Source organism: Rhinichthys klamathensis, unplaced genomic scaffold, assembly GCF_029890125.1.
Source record: "Rhinichthys klamathensis goyatoka isolate OS25496 unplaced genomic scaffold, OSU_Roscu_1.1 h1tg000181l_1, whole genome shotgun sequence".
Taxonomy (NCBI): Eukaryota; Metazoa; Chordata; class Actinopteri; order Cypriniformes; family Leuciscidae; genus Rhinichthys; species Rhinichthys klamathensis.
Window position 1 is genome coordinate 1922507 of NW_026606709.1, and position 22132 is coordinate 1944638.

The following is a 22132-nucleotide window of genomic DNA, read 5'->3' on the forward strand; positions in this document are numbered from 1 at the left end:
GAAAAGCCTTCTATTTTGCATTTTTCAAAGCTGAATTGAAAAAATACTATGAATTTATTTGTATTAGCTCTGTCCATCTTTTGCTTTAATAACAGCAGCACCTGAGCACTTGGATGAACCAGATGAACATGTGCTCCAGAAGAGCATCTTGTGCTTCAGTTGATTATGGTTTAATAATCGTTTAATACAATTTTGAATCCTGGCTTTTAAGTATGGTATCAGACTTAAAATCTTAATTTTGAAAAATGTTGTGCATGTTATTTGACAACTATCCTTTTGTATTTGTGGATTGTTTTATACATATGGTCACATGTACGTTATAAAAAATAAAAAAATAAACTGTGGACATGGGTCGGAATACATGTGTGCGCATTGCGTTCCTCCCCGGTCTGATTTTCAGGTTACACCTCACACTTTCACGTGTACCGCAAACTTCCGTTCAGACTTCAGAGTGTTTTTGCACTTTGCAGAGTGTCTGCGGCGTGTATGATGGTTTCCTAACTTATATTATATTTCTCAAGTTCATTGCTATCTCAGCTAATAGCAGAAATGCTACAGGAGGAGTTTGGGGAGATGACTCCCCAGCAGCTCGCTGCTCCCGTACACACTGTGGAGGTGAGTGCTATTTGAGCAAACGTTAGTAACGTTATATATGTTAGATATGAATGAGAGGCATTGCAAGGTAATTCATCTGTCCCCTTCTATACTGCAGGAAAAGTGGAAGCTGCTTCCAGCCTTTTTGAAGGTAAAATCATGTTGTCACCGTAACTATGACAACTATCATTACAAATTAGAAGAAAGATATGATCTGACAGCATCTGGCGCGTCAAGCAATGACAGCTCTGAGACATGCTGTGATATTTTAAATAATAAATAGTTTAAAACTATATTACACATCATTTACTACATCTACTTTGATAGTTATTTAAGAAATTTGAATGAGCTCAAGTTAATTGAGACTACATATTTGGACTTAAATTGTCACACCACAGGCATATTTAAGTGAATTGCAAAAAAATAATAACTTGTTCGATTGTAAAATAGATGATTTAAAAAATAAAATCTCAAAATATTGAAGTTGAAAAGAAAAATGTTTGTTATTTGCCAAATATCTATATATGCACACTCTTATACATATCATACAGTCTTATTATCCAGCAAGATTTATGTTGAATGATGATATTATGTTTACAGCCTCTAAGCCAAGGTCATATTTATGTAATATTTCTTTTTTTAGGTTAAAGGCTTAGTAAAGCAGCACATTGATTCCTTCAATTACTTCATCAATGTGGAGGTTTGTTGACTTATTTAAGGATGTACCAGTGTTCTGCACATATTTTGTAAATGCAATATATTTATTATCAGTTTATTATGTGTTTCCTTTTCACTGGTTTCCATTGCATCAGGTTTTTTTTTTTTTTTTGTGGTTACTTTTTGTACCAGCAAAAGAATTTGATATCGACAAAAAGCTTAAGTAGCATAAACAAATGTCTACTTATCTCTCCAGATAAAAAAGATCATGAAGGCGAACGAGAAGATCACGAGTGATGCCGACCCAATGTGGTATCTAAAGTGAGGATATTGTTCAATTCGATTTTTTTGCACATTTGACATTATTTTTGCATTTTTAACACTTGTTATTTTAGTATTATTTTTATACTATTACTACAGTAAACGTATTAACTTGTATTTAAATAATGTATGTTTTTATAGTTTGTTTTTTTCTATAGCTTATATTTCTATATTTTATATGTCTCGATTATTGCCCAATTGTTGTTATTTGATGAAATCGCAATTATTTGAGATAACTGCAATAATTGTGCAGTTTAAATTTAAATCAAATTTTGCCAAAGAATAAAAAAAAAAAACAGTTGTAAAGTACACAAATATAGCCAAAGGTCTTCCTTCATACGAAATTAATGTTTGTGGGTTTAATCAGACTACATATATTATATTATATTATATTATATTATATTATATTATATTATATTATATTATATTATATTATGCTTACACTGTAGGTGGCATTATTTGTATGACAGTAAAACATCAGCGCAAAATTCATGAACGTGACAGGCCCATAGACTGTAAAAAGGACAGGCCTAATAAAGCTCTAATAAATGATTTCAGTTTTAATAATTTTAGTACTTTAACTTATTTTTTATTTGCCAAATTCTTTGTACGTTTTTCACCTAATGTTTTATTTTAATACAAGCTTTTGTAATAAATGACCGAAATGTGAATAGAATTACCGAAAATGATTTTTTTAACAGTTTTATTAACAATAACAATACTGCCTGTTATATCTCATCTGTCTCTAGATATCTCAATATCTACGTTGGCATGCCTGACGTAGAAGAAAGTTTTAATGTAACCAGACCAGTGGCACCACATGAGGTAACATCTTTGTTTACATGTGACCTAATGACTATTCTTATTCAAAGCAAACTTTAAAAGTTTGTTGAAATAAGTAAAAAAGAGAACTAGCTCTAGACGGCAATATTTGCTCCTGATGATTTTGCTTTTTGACCACTAGTGTCGTCTGAGAGATATGACATACTCAGCCCCCATCACTGTGGATATAGAGTACACCCGAGGCAGCCAGAGAATCATTCGCAATGCTCTCCCAATCGGAAGGTAATTCTACACTTACTGAAAGATTTGCATAGACCTCTTAATATGCGTTTCCTTTTTGATTTCAAATGAGCTTCTCCTTTTTTTAATAGGATGCCAATAATGCTGCGAAGCTCCAACTGCGTCTTGACAGGAAAGACCCAATTGGAGTTCTCTAAGCTCAATGAATGTCCCCTGGATCCAGGTCGATTATCATTAAATCTCAATGATATTTAATTGTTTGCATGCCGTAGTATAATGCAGATAATCCTATCTGAAGCTCATATGTGTGGGATCAGGTCATGGCGCATAAGTACGATACAGGATTTGTCTGTGTGCAGGTGGTTATTTTATTGTGAAAGGGCAAGAAAAGGTCATTCTCATTCAGGAACAGTTATCCAAGAACCGCATCATTGTGGAGCAAGATCGCAAAGGTGCTGTGGGAGCATCTGTCACCAGGTGCTGGAATTTGCTCTTCTGCATAAGCTATAATAATAATCTTGATTTAAAGAGCACCTTTTAATTGATATATTTGCTCAAAGTTTTACACGTTCAAATGTTAAGTAGAATTAATGTTAATTTCATATCTAAATATCCAGTTGTGTGCTCATATGTCTTTCTTTTTGCTCTCTGGTTTGTAGCTCTACACATGAGAAGAAGAGCAGAACCAACATGATTGTGAAACAGGGACGCTTTTACCTAAAGCACAACACCCTCTCTGAAGACGCACCTATCGCTATCATCTTTAAGGTGAAAAATTGGTTCAAGACGTTGGTTTAGACTAGAGCATGATGGTTTTGTATCTCTGTCTGCTAAGTTGAATTAACTGTATACTTTTTGCAGTTCTCATGGTTTGTTCATTGCACATTCCAGTCCATTTTTTAGCCGTGAGGCCGCATTCTGTGTCCAACCAGCAGATGGTGTGCTTTGACAAAGAATACACATTTAAGCGTATTGTTAAAATATACGGATAAAATATCAGTACGGTTCAAATATTTGTGGTGGTTTGTTGTTGTTGTTGTTTTTTTTACGAATTAATCCTTTCATTCAGTAAGGCTGCATTAAATTGATTAAAAGTAACCGTAAAGACATTTATAATGTTACTACATTTTTCTATTTCAAATTAATGTTTTTTTCAACTTTTTTTTGTTCATCAAACAATCCTATAAAAATGTATCATGGTTATCTCCAAAATATTAAGCAGCCACAACTTTCTTTCTTTGTTTCTTGAGCACCAAATCAGCTCCTGAACAATTCACTCAGATATTCAATTGTTTTTCAGACAATGAGGACAATCTAGAACAGTGTGCTCTAAAATGGTTTCTGAAGGATCATGTGACACTGAAGACTGGAGTAAAAATGCTGAAAATTCAGCTTTGCCATCACAAGAATAATATATTAAAATAAATTAAATTAAAAAAATGTATTGTAATATTTCACAATATCACTGTTTTTACTGTATTTTTAAATCAAATTAAGCGAATAAAATTTAAGCAAATTAAACCAAACTTTTGAAAGGTAATATCCTCTTGTGAAAGGATGTCACTTAATGAATTTGCTTCAGATAGCTTAATCTGTGACTGTTTTCTTAAAATAGAATCGTGTCTTGCATCTTATCGCTTGCTTTTAGCAAAGATGAAGCTCTTTGTGAAGCGTCCTTGAGCTCAGGAAAGGCGATATATTAATTAAACATTATTATTATATATTGACCGGTCAGCCTCCAGGACTGCAGAAATCCGTTTTATAATGTCTTTTTAAGATGTTGGAGAGAACTCACTGTAGATATACTTTGTTACTTGCCATTAGCATTAATAAGTATTTCTCAACTATTCAAATGTCTAATTGATGATACATCGGACATCAAAAAATGACTAAACCAAGTCTTTCCTGAAACATTTGATATTTGAACTGTTTAGTCTTCCGCTATATGCATTTCGATGACATTTCTTGTTCACTGACACTGCCTGTCACCTGACAATTGAAACCGATATTTAATTACAGCTCAAATCAGAGAACCGTCTCGTACTATGACGGCTGTTCCACCTAATTCCCTCACCCCAGGCTCTCTCTAAACATATGGGTCTGATTGGTTAGGGACAGGGCGCGGAGTAAATGGGCTGTAGAGCTTGTTTGCTTTGCACTTGTCTGTCCACAGCACATTCCACCAGGATTTCCTTGCAACACAGCAGCCGTGCCAAACGGTGAAGACCTTTAAGTACTGTGATCCACCCAGTCCTGTTCCCACAGTCCCGTATTAGCATAAATAAATGTCATCGAGGCCTATGGCACCATATTCACCTTTACAGCAGAGCAGAGTCCGACATGCTCAAATGTTTTAATACAAAGTTCATCTCTTTGCTTTAAATATACAAGTGTATACTGTGTGTTTCTTCTATGACCTTGAATAAATACCTTATTCTCTATGAATCTTTTTGTCGTCCACAAGGCCATGGGAGTGGAGAGTGATCAGGAGATAGTTCAGATGATTGGCACAGAAGAACATGTCATGGCTGCATTTGCTCCCAGTTTGGAGGAGTGCCAGAAGGCCCAAATATTCACCCAAACTCAGGTACCTCTGACAAGATCTCTGCCATCATTTAAAAGAATGTTTTGCATCGCATAATACATAAACAGCAGTGCTAACATACATGTTACTAGAATTTCTACTAAAGGAATTTCATTAGATCACTGAATATTGTTTATAACCTGAAAGCTTTCAACAACCAAGTGTCCAACTTTAGTGAGACATTTTTTGGAGGTGTATTATCAAATGCTGAGGCAGAGTTTGCTGAATCTGAGATGTATTATTCATCACAAGACCCAACAATGGGTCAGCAAGGACCATATCTGCTTCCTAGCAACCTGTGTCTGAGCGGATGTGAATGCCTGTTTATGTGGTTGTGACAATGTGTGGGCCTCATCAAAGGTCCACTAATAAGCCTACATGTGTGCAGACCTCAATTAGATTAGATGTGTCAGTAGGACTGAGAATCAGTCAAGAGTTTTTGCTAGTTGTATGACCACTAGGGGCAGTCTTATTACATTTTAACATGAATTGCATGGACCAGAGTGCATACATATGTGTGTGTGTGTGTGTGTGTATATATATATATATATATACATGCACTACTTTAATTTTTCACAAAATATTAAGCAGCACAGGATCATGTGTCACTGAAGACTAGAGTAATGGCTGCTGAAGATTCAGCTTTGTCATCACAGGTATAAGTTACTTTAAAAAAAAGTTGAAATAGAAAACATTTATTATTATTTAAAACAATAGTAGCAGCAATATTTCACACTATTACTGTTTTTACTGTATTTTGATAAAATAAATACAGCCTTGGTGAGCATAAGAGGCTTCTTTAAAAAAACAGCCTATATGACAAAAGGTAGTCTACAGTATATGTCAAGAACACAAGATTTAAAAAAAAAAAAAAAAAATGTTTTGAGTTATTCAGAGAGTTGTGACATTGTATCAGCTAATGCATTTCTCACAAAATAAACTGGAAACATTTTAAGTAATTTTAGCTTAGCTTTAAGGAACAGTACTTCAATTGCACATCATTCTATGCCTCAAAGTGGGTGGTCTAATGGAGAAGCCTAATCTGTGTGACCTTTGACCTCTGGAGCAGAACAAGTTGCTGGCTCAGGTGTGTATGTGTGTGTGTGTGTGCAAGTATCTGCAGAGAATGGAGGGTTCCAGTTCTCTGATACCTCTTTAGAGAGCCAGTGAACCCTGCACCGGCTCGGTCACTCCAGATTAAACGGTCTGATTTGATGCATTTAATCTTATTAATTGAGGCTCTAAAACATTATGCTTTTCATTCTTTATAAATTAATTCATCATAACATACTTTGAAATGCAAATCTGCAATGCCATTAAGTCTAATACAAGAGAATGGTAATCCTATTGAAAATATTTTTTTTAAAGTAAATTGTAAATGTTGCATCTTAATTACTTGTCTTTTTGCATTTTTTGTGTCCTTTCAGGCACTAAGATACATTGGTAATAAAGTGAGGCGTCAGCGCATGTGGGGCGGCCCCAAGAAAACCAAGATGGAGGAGGCCAGAGAGCTGTTAGCTTCTACCATCCTTACCCATGTACCTGTACGTCATTTTAAAATGAACTTAAACATAAAGTTCTTGGTCTCCCCACATCCAAATAGGCTTCTGATAATCTTCCCCATGCCTTCATTCTCCTTTTAACTGTATTTATTCTGTGATATGCAGTTGAAATCAGAGTATAAATAGTTTGTTAGCTGTTTTTTGGACTTGTCATGTGTTTGTGTCTCGCAGGTAAAGGAGTTTAACTTTCGAGCTAAGTGTATCTACCTCGCTGTGATGGTACGTAGAGTTATTCTCGCTCAAGGGGACAACAAGGTGGACGATCGAGATTACTATGGAAACAAACGTCTGGAGTTGGCTGGCCAGGTATCTGCTTCTTTATTAACAGGTCTTCTATAACTTCTGTACATAATCATTCAGCAACACATGCAAAAGTACAGCAGCCTTTGTTAGTTTTTGTTAAAAGAAATGTATACTTTTCTTCAGAAAAGATGCATTACATTGATACAGTGATTGTAAAGACTTTGTCCCTTTGGCATTGTTGTGAATTTTTTTTTTTTTTTTTTTTTTTACAATAAATGCTGTTCTTTTGAACTATTAATCAAAAACTCCCGAAGCAGCACAACTGTTTTCATTAGATAATATAATAAATAAAAAAATATGCACCAAATCAGCATATTAAAATGATTTCTGAAGGATCATGTGACACTGAAGACTGGAGTAATAATGCTGCAAATTCAGCTTTGGCATCACAGGAATAAATAAAATTTTAATTTATATTAAAATAGATAACAGTATTCTAAATTGTAATAATATTTCACAATACTACTGTTGTTACTGTATTTTTAATTTAAAAAAATCAGCCTTGAGCATAAGAGACTTCTTTCAAAAACTCCAAAATTTAGAACAGTAGACTAGTGTATGGTGATTAAATTCTCTGATCATCGAAATGTTTTTGTGTTCAAAGGGTTCAGAAATGGCATTTGGTTGGTCCATTGATTGAGCCCTGCTTTTCATATGGGAGAAATAGGTTTGATTCTGGCCTGTGTCATGTCCTGATTCCTTTAAAAAAAATGTTCACGGTCCTGCTCAAACTTCAGCTGCCCTTGTCGTGACTGATGTTTCCAACTGCTTGGTATTTACGCAGATGAACGCAAGGCTCATGAAATATTCACTTTAGAAGGAAGAAAGTACAATGACGTGCTGCGCCACTCTTTATCCATCCATCCATCCATCGCTCTCCTTTATTCCATCTCTGTCTGCATTTTCCATTCACACCCCCTATAATTCTATTAAGAATGACTGACAGCCCCTCCAAGCTCAGGCCGTTAATTATGATAATGCTTGTTTATTTATCTGTTTTTATCCTGCGTAGCACAGACAGTATTTGGGAGCTGAACTAAAGATTAGAGAGCATAACGTTTGTTCAGTATCTCTTTTGAGATTGGCGCTCCTGTACGGATGATTTCATATTACAACCTGCATACGGGCGCCGTCTCGCTTCTGCGAGCAAACATTTTCTGGACTCTTGTCTAACATAACTGATCTCTCTTTCTCAGTCTTTACTCTCATTAGGCGCACTGTTGGCCTCTCATGAAACTGATCAGAAGCCAAAACCAGCAGATACAGGCTTGGCTAGCGCCCAATCCCTCACCTTCCCTTTTGTTTCTTCTCTGCTTGTCATTATAATACCGTCATTATTTTCCCAATGCTTTGTTTCATCTGCGCCTCCATTCTTCTGCCTTCCTCTCCATTCCCAGCCGTCCCGCTTTTGTTGAGGGTGAGATATGTGGCAGCAACGCCCGACTGCAGCCCAGCCAAACTCAGGGATTTCTCCTCTTTATTATAATTTAGCCCGGCTATGACAAAAGAATAGCCGCCTTGACTGGAGCGATTGAGCTAATCCACCAGCCCGACTGTGATAATGTAATTACCGCTGTCTTAAGTCCTTTAATTTCCCCCCACCAGCTCCGAGGTGGGGTGTGTTTATGTGTGTACGTACGTGCTTGCTTACATTAGTGTGTGAGCAATTCGTAGTTAGTGAGTGACAGGAACTCTTTCAGCAAGGCTTTACACGCACATGCCCGCTTTACAACACCTCCAATCTCTTTTCTCCTCATTTACGATTCCCTGACATTCAACTAATTGGCCTGGCTGGGCCATGGAAGCTTAATTTCTTTATTAATTTTCGATGAGGATGTTTATTTTCACGTATGCAAATATGGTGCACAAAAAAGTCTGAAAGGCCGGGTCAAATTTATCAGAGCATAAAAACACCTGTTTATTAAATCTAGGATAAGACGACGGAGAGAGGGAGGTTTAGAGCCAGATAAAGTTACTAAAAAAAAGTTGTTTTATGTGATCATTTCAAAGGCAGTTAATGACTGGAATATAATGTAGTGTTGTGTTGCAAGATAACACACTGGTGCAGTTTTTTCCTCATTTCAGGGAATCAATTTGTAACGCTTTGTTTCTGCATTCCTTAAGCTCCTGTCCCTGCTGTTTGAAGATCTGTTCAAGAAGTTTAACTCAGAGCTGAAGAAGATCGCCGACCAGATCATCCCCAAGCAGAGAGCAGCTCAGTTTGACGTGGTGAAGCACATGAGACAGGACCAGATCACCAACGGCATGGTTAACGCTATCTCTACTGTGAGTCCAGACAATCAGCAGTCCATCAGTCACCAATGCACAGGGCAAGACACATCAGGACCTTAAACAGTATTGCAAGAGTTTCTATGTTTGTTTCACTATCCATACCACTGTTTGGATTTAAAGAAGAATTGTCTGTAAAACATTTAATCAAGAGTCTTTAGAAGATTTTTAAGATAATGAGATGCAAATTCAGTCAGGTTTGTCTAAACTTTTCACTGGTTGTGTATTTAATTCAAAGTCAGCACAATGTTACTTGAGTGTTATTTATATACTGCTATAGTGTGTTTTATGATGTCATTATATGTGCTTTTGTAATTTTTATTAGATTTTGCTTTTTTTTAAATATGTCTGTATAGCTTTAATTTTTTTATTTAATTGTGTGTAATGTGTCTTCCAGGGGAACTGGTCTCTAAAGAGGTTTAAGATGGACAGGCAGGGTGTGACTCAGGTTCTCTCCCGCCTCTCCTACATCTCAGCCTTGGGCATGATGACTAGGATCTCCTCTCAGTTTGAGAAAACCAGGAAGGTTAGCGGTCCCCGCTCCCTTCAGCCCTCCCAGTGGGGCATGCTGTGCCCTTCAGACACACCTGAAGGAGAGGTCAGTGTTTCTCATTTACAAAACACCACCATCTTGTCAGCGTTGAAATTTTGAAGAATTTCCACACTGCTCTTTTCCATGAAATGAAATTGCGTTCATTTTTGCTTCATTCTTTTCAATTAATTTATGCAATCAGATCAATTGTATTGGTTGACCACTAATTTATTGTCTTTATAAAAGTCATTTATATTCTCACGGCTGTATAATTGTTGTCTAGGCTTGTGGTCTGGTGAAGAATCTGGCTCTGATGACCCACATCACCACTGACATGGAGGACGGCCCCATCGTCAAGCTGGCATTTAACCTGGGAGTGGAGGACATCAACCTCCTTTGTGGAGAGGAGTTGTCCTACCCCACGGTCTTCCTCGTCTTCCTCAATGGTATCTGCTCACACAGGCAGAACAAAAGCAAAACAGCACGTTCTTCTCCCCTTTTTTTTCAAGCACACAGACAGACTACAGGCATTTGAATAATATTCAAATGAACCTCTGCCATTCCACGACTACAAAAGAGTGTGCCATTGATTACCTTTTAATGTCATGTCACAGAAAGCTCACCCCATTAATTAATTCATGTATATGTTTTTCACAGCGCTGATAAGTTACAAATTATAAAGGCCTCCGCTGTGGCTAATTAATTAGCAAACACAGCAGGTGTCAATGCATAAATAAATACAATCCCTCCCAAGTTAATCCACAAACATACTTGCCCACAAATTGACTCACAACATTGAGGCTGTGTATGCATCTGGGTGGCACCATAGTGGGTCTCTCATATTGCTCGAACAAGCCAAAACTTTTCCTTTGAACGTGCATTAATACTGCTGTCACACATGTAAATCTTAATTAGTTCATGGTAAACCATATTTTATGTTTATTTTTTAGTGTGTGAATGCACCCAGGCTCCTTATCAGGCATGAAACTGTATAGTTTTATATTATAAAAAAAAAATGTTGGGTCCTTTTTCTAGGTAACATTCTTGGAGTGATCAGAGACCATCAGAAGTTGGTCTACACATTCAGGCTAATGCGAAGAGCTGGTTTTATAAACGAGTTTGTGTCTATCTCAACTAACTTGACTGACCGCTGTGTGTATATTTCTTCTGATGGGGGCCGTTTGTGCAGGTACCAGAAAAAAAAGGGTTTTTTTGTATCCCAAAATTTTCTTATCCGTTTTAAAACCAGTACCAGATGTTAGTTTCAAAGACATGTTGTGTTGCATTCTGTGTACTCTGGCAGACCCTACATCATTGTGAAGAAAGGACAGCCAGCTGTGAAGAACAAACACATTGAGGAATTGTCTCAGGGCTACAGGTGCGTTTGAAGCCGATCAATATTTGAAAGTTACATTTGAATGGGGAGTCCAGTATGCAGATTTTAGACTGTCTTTATGCATGCCTTTTCATTTTGTTCCTACCACCCATTTTCCCCTGTAGAACATTTGAGGACTTTCTTCATGAGAGTCTGGTGGAGTATCTGGATGTAAATGAGGAGAATGACTGTAACATTGCTTTATATGAGCACATGATCAGCAAGTGAGTACTCATAAGCCCAATAATTCAGGCCTTAAAAGTATTTGGACACTTGAGCCAGACCTCGAAATGTATGAATGTCATTGCAATAGAAAACCTGTTTAGTGTTTAGCTTGAAAATGTGACTTCTTTCAAATAAAGTTACCTGGTGTCTTATTTTGTTATCTGATATAATATAGCTGTGGGGAAGTATGATATATCCGTACCATATTCATTATCTGATCATATTAGATAATTTGATTTCAAATTGTGTGTATATATATATATATATATATATATATATATATTTCATATAAATTGTAATAGCTGTAATAATAGTAGCTACTGGAGATTTAATTGTACATACATTACTTACTGTACACAAATTCTATAATAATTTAAGATTTTAGGGTTTTATTTTTAATTCACTTCTTGATAGACAAAATTTTATAGAATTTTATTATCAGCCATAACATAAATAAATATTTAACTGTATTTTCCTTTTTTGAAGTGGTTCCAATCATATTTCAAGCAATTCAAAACCTGAAGGAAATAATCCATCATTTATCGGTTTTAATATATCTGCCAATTTTCTTTTATTGGGCCAATAATGATAACATCAAAAATGAACATGTATCCAATTTGGTGGCCAATATATCGTTCATCCCTAAAAAAAAGTTTTAAAAAAACACACTATTTCAGGTTCAAATCTTCTGAATATTTCAGCTATGCTATATGTTTTATTCAGGGAAACGACCCATTTGGAGATCGAGCCGTTCACGCTGCTGGGGGTCTGCGCTGGTTTGATTCCTTATCCTCATCATAACCAGTCCCCCAGAAACACCTACCAGTGTGCCATGGGCAAGCAGGCTATGGGTAAGACTACTACAGTCTCCATGTCCAAGCATCCTGGAAGACTAGTTGCACTTACAAACGCAGACATCCACACACACTCCTATTCAGTCACAGACACACTCACTTTCACACTGACATTCAAAACCTTTGACGCACACACCACATTCTGTATGTATGTGGACATCAAACATCGCCTGCTTGCGTAGTCATGCTTTTGTGAGTGTGTGTGTGTGTGTAGAGGCCTTTCCCTGCCAGTGTCTCTGAGTGTCATTAGGCATTCATTGTGTCCTGAGCTCAGTGTGCGGAGCAGGGTTAGTGTGCTCAGCTGCGCAATAGGGAGAGAGCACACACACTCCGCTGCCCTGGTTACCAAAACTACTTAAACCTCTCCTGGCCACCTCCCCCATTACAAAACCACTGAGACTGCTACTATATTTGGCCCAATATCCTCAGCCTTGTCTTCTTTTTTCTGGACGGACAGCCCCATACATGTGCAAATCCAGTTGTGTGGCCCCAGCCCTATTATCACACACTGTGTGCTTGTACCCTGATTGTGGAGTAATAGCATCTGACAAATGTCAAGGCCTCAAGGGATGGCGGCTATTATACTATAACCTAACCCCACCATACCCCCCTCCACCCCAGAGATTTTAACACTGCAGACACCAGCCTTCACATCAACACTCCTCAGACAGTCAGTTAAATGTGATTAGATGTGCATTAGTTGTTTCATATTGTTTGAATTTGATATTTTAATGGAGCAACAAACCCTTTAAGTTAAGAAAACCCTTAGTAGTAATTGTAAAGGCTTTTCTGGTAATATTTTGTTGTACGGTTCCATACATTAACATTTGTTAATGCAGTACCCAGGACTAATAAATACTGCAAAAATATTTTCTTGATAGGTCGTGATGTTAAAAATGTATTAATATAGTTCAAATTGACATTAGTTAATGCACTATGCTATATCATAAATTAACTATTAACAATATTATATTATTAATTAACATTAACCTAGACTTAAAAATGTTAAAGTATTGTTCTTTGTTAGTTCATGGTAATGCATTGTGTTAAAGGGATAGTTAACCCAAACATGAGGGTGAGTAAATGATAACAGAATTTTCATTTTTGAGTGGATCAATCTATTTATTCAAATTTAACCTTAAGTGTCACCACCTTTATTAACTTAAGAAGTGTGTTGCGACCCATTGCTGATGTTTTTCCTATTTTGAATGTTTTGTCATTTATTAAAATGTGTTTTTCTTGTTCTAAAATCTTGCTACTGAATGTCGAATAGAGCAATGTTAAAAATACAGCATAATACATAATATAGTGTATCATGACATTTATTAGCCAATAAAAAGTGTCAAAAAGCCCAAAATAAATTAGATTAATTATGTTATGTATTACAATAGTATCTCATTTATATACTGAGGCAGCATTAACTTATTATTTTTCCTCATTTACATCTCAATCTAATTTCTTCTCTTGTTTCTGATCAGGAACTATTGGTTATAACCAAAGGAACCGTATAGACACCCTGATGTACCTGCTGGCATACCCACAGAAGCCCATGGTGAAGACGAAGACCATCGAGCTGATTGACTTCGAGAAGCTTCCCGCAGGCCAGAACGCCACTGTGGCTGTAATGAGCTACAGTGGGTATGATATAGAAGATGCCCTGGTGCTTAATAAGGCATCTCTTGACAGAGGTCAGAACTAAACATTTAATGCTGCTTGCTTAAAAAAACACTCACTGAGTTTTCTTTAAATAGTCAGAACTGTCATTAGCTTTCTGAAGTCTGACTATATTACATTTCCATATAAAATTGAAAAACAAATCTGAGACATACAGTAAGTGGTTTTAGTGAAAAAAAGGCATTTACTTTGTTCATGGTTCATCGTCGTCTGTTGTTCTTCTGTCTTGTATTAGGCTTTGGTAGATGTTTGGTGTACAAGAATGCTAAGTGCACCTTGAGGCGGTACACTAACCAGACGTTTGACAAGGTGATGGGTCCGATGCTGGACGCCGAAACACGCAAGCCCATTTGGAGACACAGCATCCTGGATGCCGACGGCATCTGCTTGCCTGGTGAGACTCTTAGAAAGTAAAAAAAAACTCTTTATAGTTAGTTAAACTATATTTCAGCCAAATAATCTTTAATATATTAATCTAAGGATATGTATTGAAGCTTTGTATGTCACATCTCTGCCAGGTGAGAAGGTCGAGAACAAGCAGGTGCTGGTGAATAAGTCCATGCCCACTGTCACCCAAACTCCACTGGAGGGCAGCGCCCAGCCAGGCCAACCCCAATACAGAGACGTGCCAGTCTCGTAAGAAACTAATTAAAACAAAATTAGAATCCCACTGTGCAATATTCCTAGTTTTATTTGAAATGTTACATTTTCTAAAAGCCTCGAAAAAGTTTTTTCTTTCTCCCACACCAACCAAAATACTTTCTTCATTCTATAGGTACAAAGGAACGACAGACTCCTACATCGAGAAGGTGATGATCTCCTCCAACGCCGAGGACGCCTTCTTGGTCAAGATCCTGCTCAGGCAGACACGTAGACCAGAGATCGGAGACAAGTTCAGCAGTCGACATGGGCAGAAAGGTACTGCAGGATCCAGACCGGCATATTCTCCTCTGCTTTAGTAGATACTAGCGGATAAACACAATTTCAGCCTTGTTCCGAAATTAAGACAATGAACCCTTCTTAATAACAAGTGGGAAGAGATGTTACTAAATTTGTTTTTTATTTTCAGTGTCCAAGCTTTATCGTCCCAGCTGGCCCTCCCATCCTCTTCAACTTTTTTTTCCCGCTGCCTGTTTTTCAATTAATTAGCTTGTTGTCCCATGCCAGACTATGCAAATTTATAACAGCAGCGGCGCAGTCCTGGGAAAGTGTTTACAGCCCCCATTGTTTTTGAGCACCTCCGCTGAGAGAGCTGGTCAGTATGATGTTTTAATCAGAGCGTTAACTGGCGCCATGCATAATTCACTCATTTCATTAGCGGAGGTCGTCCACTGGCACTCATCACGGGACGTGACAGTGAGGAGGGGTCAGGGAGGGGTTAGCCGCAAACCGCCCGAGATGCTATTTACTGCTCTTTTTAAAGGAGCTTTTGGTATTTAAAGGAGCAGGCAAGTGTCGGTGGACCAGGATAACACAGGGCAGCTAATTGTTGTTGTGTAGGATAGTGCCATTCTCTTGAATGTCTTTTGTGTGTTTAGAGGTGGGCTTTTATTGAACGGTCCCACTTGGAGAAGTTGAGCTGTGTTTTCCAGAGGTGTGTAACTGCGCTGCCAACCACGCAATAATGTTCACAGGAATTTTCTGTATTGCTTTGCAGTGTTTGTGGTGCTTTAATTAATGTCGCCTATACGCGCACTAAACGGGCACTTTAGGAGCTTTTTGTCATAAAATTTGTTCGAGAGAACGCTGTACTTCAAAGAAAGAGATTTTGGCTACCTTTTGGGTCGAAAGAAAGCCCATTAAAGACGTCCCACTGTGGTTTGGAGCCATTGGCTTTTATCAAGTTTCACAGGAGTTTTGTCTTACTCATTTTAAACCCCTCCTTCGTCCTGCGCCCCCATTCTGACCAGCCTCTACCACCCTCATAAGATCCGGTCACCGGAGAACGATAGGTTAATTATTTACCGGTGACCCAAACACACACCGAAGCGCTCGCGCGCACACACACACACATATAAACGGACACACACACTCTGATACTCACACAGCTGTCTTGGCAGGGTTCATTGTGCGAGCCGCCACAGAGGGGTTGTATAGCCAATGATGGAGGGCCATGGACTCTTACTGCTGTCCTGCTTTTCTTTGCTGATTTCATGCCTCTTTTATCATTCACTCTCACACAAAACAAACAACACAGAGGATGTGTGCTATGGGAACCGCTCTAGCTTATCTCTTTCGCTCTTTCTCACTTTCTCTCATCTTCCCCTAAGAAATCCTTCTACCTAATAGGGCTGCTACTAACGACATTTTGGCCATTGATTTATTTCTACAATTTTTTCAGCTAACAATTATTTCCTGTACTTAATGTTATTTGACTAAAAAATATGCAAATTGTGCAACAAAAAAAGCTACTGTTCACTACTGTTCAAAAGTTTGGGGTTGGGAAGATTTTTTTTCATCAAGGATGCAATAAATTGATCAAAAGTGACAGTAAAGACATTTATAATGTTACAAAAGCTTTATAATTCAAATAACTGCTGTTCGTTTGAACTTTCTATTCATCAAAGAATCCTTAAAAAAGGATCACAGTTTCCACTAAAATATTAAGCAGCACAACTCTTTTCAACATTGATGCGAAAATAAATGTTTGTTGTGCACCAAATCCGCATATTAGAGAAGGATCATGTGACTTAAGACTGGAGTAATGGCTGCTAAAAATTCAACTTTGCCATCAGGAATAAATTACATTTTAAAATGCATTCAAATAGAAAACCGATATTTTAAGTTGTAATAATATTTCACTATATTACTGTTTTTACTGTATTTTTTTTACCAAATAAATGAAGCCTTTCTAGGCATAAATACATTTTAAACTAAATACAAGTCCAAACTTTTGAGCAGTAGTGAAACTGTTACAACTTGTTGATTTTGTTCCTTTAAATAATTGGAGAAAGGGCTCATTTTCTTTTTTTATTGGAAAAAAAAAAGACTACCATAAAGTGACACCACTGCCAGATGTTCCCTGACTATCTATTATTAAATTCATTGTTTATTTTCATTATCATTTATTTTTTGTTGATTCATTGTTGCAGTGCCTTTAGGCTCTTATTTTGGTCTTACAAATATTATCAAAATATTGAGTAATCTGCGCAAAATTATATTAATGTGTTTAAACTATTTCCAGTATGAAAAACTAATATATGAATATGGTATAGCAATATATATATACACTCACCGGCCACTTTATTAGGTACCCCATGCTAGTAACGGGTTGGACCCCCTTTTGCCTTCAGAACTGCCTCAATTCTTCGTGGCATAGATTCAACAAGGTGCTGGAAGCATTCCTCAGGGAGTTTGGTCCATATTGACATGATGGCATCACACAGTTGCCGCAGATTTGTCGGCTGCACATCCATGATGCGAATCTCCCGTTCCACCACATCCCAAAGATGCTCTATTGGGTTGAGATCTGGTGACTGTGTAGGCCATTTTAGTACAGTGAACTCATTGTCATGTTCAAGAAACCAATTTGAAATGATTAGAGCTTTGTGACATGGTGGAAGTAGCCATCAGAGGATGGGTACATGGTGGCCATAAAGGGATGGACATGGTCAGAAACAATGCTCAGGTAGGCCGTGGCATTTAAACGATGCCCAATTGGCACTAAGGGGCCTAAAGTGTGCCAGGAAAACATCCCCCACACCATTACACCACCACCACCAGCCTGCACAGTGGTAACAAGGCATGATGGTTCCATGTTCTCATTCTGTTTACGCCAAATTCTGACTCTAACATCTGAATGTCTCAACAGAAATCGAGACTCATCAGACCAGGTAACATTTTTCCAGTCTTCAACTGTTCAATTTTGGTGAGCTCTTGCAAATTGTAGCCTCTTTTTCCTATTTGTAGTGGAGATGAGTGGTACCCGGTGGAGTCTTCTGCTGTTGTAGCCCATCCGCCTCAAGGTTGTGCGTGTTGTGGCTTCACAAATGCTTTGCTGCATACCTTGGTTGTAACGAGTGGTTATTTCAGTCACTGTTGCCCTTCTATCAGCTCGAACCAGTCTGGCCATTCTCCACTGACCTCTGGCATCAACAAGGCATTTCCGCCCACAGAACTGCCGCTCACTGGATGTTTTTTCTTTTTCGGACCATTCTCTGTAAACCCTAGAGATGGTTGTGCGTGAAAATCCCAGTAGATTAGCAGTTTCTGAAATACTCAGACCAGCCCTTCTGGCACCAACAATCATGCCATGTTCAAAGTCACTCAAATCAACTTTCTTCCCCATACTGATGCTCGGTTTGAACTGCAGGAGATTGTCTTGACCATGTCTACATGCCTAAATGCACTGAGTTGCCGCCATGTGATTGGCTGCTTAGAAATTAAGTGTTAACGAGCAGTTGGACAGTGTACCTAATAAAGTGGCCGGTGAGTGTATATATATATATATATATATATATATATATATACATTTAAAAAATATATATTTTTAATGCCCAAGTTCTCGAGAGTCCATTTTTTTTTCTTTTGCATATGGATGTATCGCTCTCCTCAGCTGAACCTTTCTTTGTGCGCTCTATGGTAAAGGGGAAACTATGGGTGTATAATCCCCTTCTCACTGTCCAGCTAAGCACCTCTCCTCACTTCCTGCCCCTGTTCTGTTCTGTCTCTTTTATCACTTGCAAATGGCCCAATAATGTGTTTGCTCTGGCTGCGGGAAGAGTGAGGAGCTCTTCTGCAAACATTTACACTCTCACTGACCGCTTTGGACCACTTTCACTCCGTCCTGCAGTCTGAATTTCCAACGGTTCCACTTCAGCAGACATGAATACGTCTGCTTTATAGGCCGTTAGACTAGATGAGTTACGCAAACCTCACACTTTTTCATCTAGCATTTGAATGTGATTGAAATCACTCAAAACGCATTTAAGCTTTATGGGAAAGGTCTGCTCTAACAGGGTGGAGTTAACATTTCTTGCAGCCAGTTAGAATATACGGATGTCTTTGATTCTAACTTTAGAAATTAAATGCATTTTATGTATCTGTAAATAACATGGGCCACTCTCTCTGTAACAGGTGTGTGTGGACTGATCGTTCCTCAAGAGGACATGCCCTTCTGTGACTCCGGAATCTGTCCTGACATCATCATGAACCCTCATGGTTATCCCTCCAGAATGACTGTACGTCCTTTCCCATCATCAGATTATATGACGTTTATCTTTTAATGAGTTTACTTTTTGGTAACACTTTTTGATGGTCTTTAGACATTCTACTAACTATAAGTAACTTTGCAACTACATGTCAACTAACTCTCATTAGACTATAAGTAGAGTATTAGTAAACTGTTGGGTTTGGGTTAGGTGTTAGGGTTCAAGTTACTAGAGTAAGTTGACATGTTGTTGCAAAGTTAGAATGTCTGTTGTGGAACCATCAAAATAAAGTGTTAGCAGATAATAAGCAGACAGTCTACTAATACTTTGAGAGTTAGTTGACATATAGTTGCAAAGTCACTAATAGTTAGTAGAATGTCTAAAATGGACCATCATAAGTGTTACCAAACTTTTTATTCGAAATTCTTTTAAAGGATTTTTTATAGAACATTTTAAAAAGCAGTTATGCACAATATTTTATGCATAATTATTATTGATCTTCAGATTTCAAAATATATTTTAAATATTTCAATATTTTATTAGGATGCTTTATTACATAAACAGCTCTCTGGAATAATGACTACTAAACTATAAATGAGTGATGTCCCAGGCAACTAATTAAAATCAGTATTTTAGTCCATTTATGTGGTAATAAGCCGTGTAATAAGCAGGATAAAGCACATCACCGGGCAATTTTGCAATAAATGCATATTCTTTTTAATAGCTGAGATTTTTTAATTCAGTCCTTTTTTTAAATAAATAAAATTTAATAAAAAAAACATATATATTATATTTTTTGATGAGTTGATAAGAATATCTTAAAAATGTTTCTAATAAAATCATTCTAATATTCTGATTTGCTGCTCAAGAAACATTTCTTATTATCAATGTTATAAATCAATGTGCTGCTTAATATTTTTATGAAAAAACAGTTTTTTCTTGATGAATAGAAAGTTCAAAAGAACAGCATTTATTTCAAATAGACCTCTTTTTTTAACATTATAAATCTCTTTCCTGCCACTTTTGATGCTCCTTTGCTGAATGAAAGAATTAATTTATTTTAATTAAAGGAATATTACTGATTGTAAACTTTAGTGGATTTCTGGAATGCTTGTTCCTCTTTTCCTAAGATTGTCAAAGTTTTTGTCTTGTAGCCATATATAATGCAGTTTTCGGGGACATTAATTCCCCCGGCCCACAGTTCCCTAATTTTGAACTCTGTGTTTGGGGGAGCACACAGCAGGCGTCATATAGGAAATACTTTGAGCCAAGTAAAAGATTCCTCTCAGTGACAGAGAGGGGTCAAAGATCTTCCGGCTCTTTCTGTGCGTGACCTCAGTAAAGGCTACTGTCGTGCAGCGGTGCGTGACCTCAACATGATGTCACACTCGCATTCACCAGCTGCAGTGTCAGTAAAACTGTCCTACAGAGAATCTACACTCCTGCATTAAAGAAATGTGTTTAGCGTCCCATGATTATCAGTTGCCTGGTTTGTTCTGTGTCAGGTTGGGAAGCTGATTGAGCTGTTGGCTGGTAAAGCAGGGGTGCTGGATGGCCGTTTTCACTATGGCACTGCTTTCGGGGGCAGTAAAGTGAAGGACGTTTGTGAGGATCTGATCCGCTATGGATACAATTACCAGGGCAAGGATTATGTCACCTCAGGCATCACAGGGTAAAAATTGTATTTAAAAAAATCACTCGTTCATTTACATAATCATTTATATTTCACTAATACAAGTTTGCTTCACAGTTTAGTTATTAAAGCTTAATTTAATATTTCAATAATTGTGAAATTAACAGTTACTGTTGAATGTACTGTTGTGTAAGTCGCTTTGGATAAAAGTGTCTGCCACGTGTAAATGCATGTATATGTTAGTTATATTTTTATATTGCAAAAATCAAAAGAGCCACCAGAGGGTGTTTTCCCAAAGTCACTTTACTGTAATTAATGAATCAATTATTATTATTATTATTTGCTCTTAGGGAACCTCTGGAAGCCTACATCTACTTCGGTCCAGTCTACTATCAGAAACTGAAGCACATGGTGCTGGATAAAATGCATGCCAGAGCACGTGGTCCGAGAGCGGTACTCACTAGGTAAGAAAGTCGAAAATGTGTGTTCTCTAAAATTTGAATTGTAATGTCTGCTCAATAAGGTAATTGTATTATTCAGGATTCTATGTAATGTAACGCAGGCAGCCCACTGAGGGTCGTTCCAGGGATGGTGGTCTCCGTCTGGGAGAGATGGAAAGAGACTGTCTCATTGGCTACGGAGCCAGCATGCTGTTGCTTGAGCGGCTGATGATCTCCAGTGATGCTTTTGAGGTGGACGTGTGCGGGCAGTGTGGCTTGCTGGGATATTCAGGATGGTCAGTAAAATTGTACCCAAAAAATAGGGCAATAACTACTTGTTGAAATATATTTCAATTTCCAACAATAATCATATAATAGTCAAATGCATCAAAGGGATTAATTAGTGAGAATTTTCTGTCTATTTATGGCAGGTGTCATTACTGCAAGTCTTCGTGTCATGTGTCGTCTCTACGAATTCCATATGCCTGCAAACTGCTCTTCCAAGAATTGCAGTCCATGAACATCATCCCTCGCCTCAAACTGGCTCGCTACAATGAGTGAAGGGGAGTGATTACAGCAAGGTGTCATACAGTATTAACATCTGCATGAGACATTGCTTAAGCCTCAAGTGAGGCTTTGAAAGATCATTTCATTTTTGTTAAACATCTTATAAGATATTTGTTTATGTATAAAAAGAAGTGCCTGCTTGAATGTTGTTGATTTTTTTTCCCCAACTTTGACTTCCTGGGAATTGATTGATAATTGGCATTTCCTTTAGTTTGCTCACCTAAATATGTAGATTTGTTTGTTTCACTTTACCTTCAGAATAAGAGGGGGGGGGAGGCTTTTCACAATATACTAATAAATTGTAAATGTAAATTATGAAAAATGTCTACGTTTGTTTTTATATTGCATG

The 22132-nt window shown here is 37.5% G+C and overlaps 1 protein-coding gene across 1 annotated transcript; it reads left to right on the forward strand.

Annotated features, from left to right (window-relative positions):
• Positions 1 to 409: 409 nt before the first annotated feature.
• polr3b (polymerase (RNA) III (DNA directed) polypeptide B) lies at positions 410 to 21792 on the forward strand. Its single transcript, XM_056261238.1, has 28 exons — positions 410 to 615; positions 713 to 745; positions 1238 to 1294; positions 1508 to 1572; positions 2322 to 2397; positions 2537 to 2637; positions 2727 to 2818; positions 2955 to 3072; positions 3255 to 3363; positions 5060 to 5182; positions 6607 to 6723; positions 6913 to 7047; positions 9169 to 9330; positions 9731 to 9931; positions 10149 to 10311; positions 10901 to 11054; positions 11169 to 11243; positions 11366 to 11464; positions 12189 to 12316; positions 13798 to 14007; positions 14229 to 14387; positions 14512 to 14629; positions 14769 to 14911; positions 19070 to 19173; positions 20649 to 20815; positions 21127 to 21240; positions 21339 to 21512; positions 21648 to 21792. Exons 1-28 carry the CDS (start codon positions 550 to 552, stop codon positions 21775 to 21777), a joined length of 3393 nt encoding a protein of 1130 aa, XP_056117213.1. The 5' UTR covers positions 410 to 549; the 3' UTR covers positions 21778 to 21792.
• The last annotated feature ends 340 nt before the right edge of the window (positions 21793 to 22132 follow it).

Coding starts and splice junctions, on each gene's coding strand:
- polr3b (XM_056261238.1), top strand. CDS start 550: ATGCTACAGGAGGAGTTTGGGGAGATGACTCCCCAGCAGCTCGCTGCT. Junction 1,295..1,507: donor ATTACTTCATCAATGTGGAG/GTTTGTTGACTT, acceptor TTATCTCTCCAG/ATAAAAAAGATCATGAAGGC. Junction 3,073..3,254: donor GTGGGAGCATCTGTCACCAG/GTGCTGGAATTT, acceptor TCTGGTTTGTAG/CTCTACACATGAGAAGAAGA.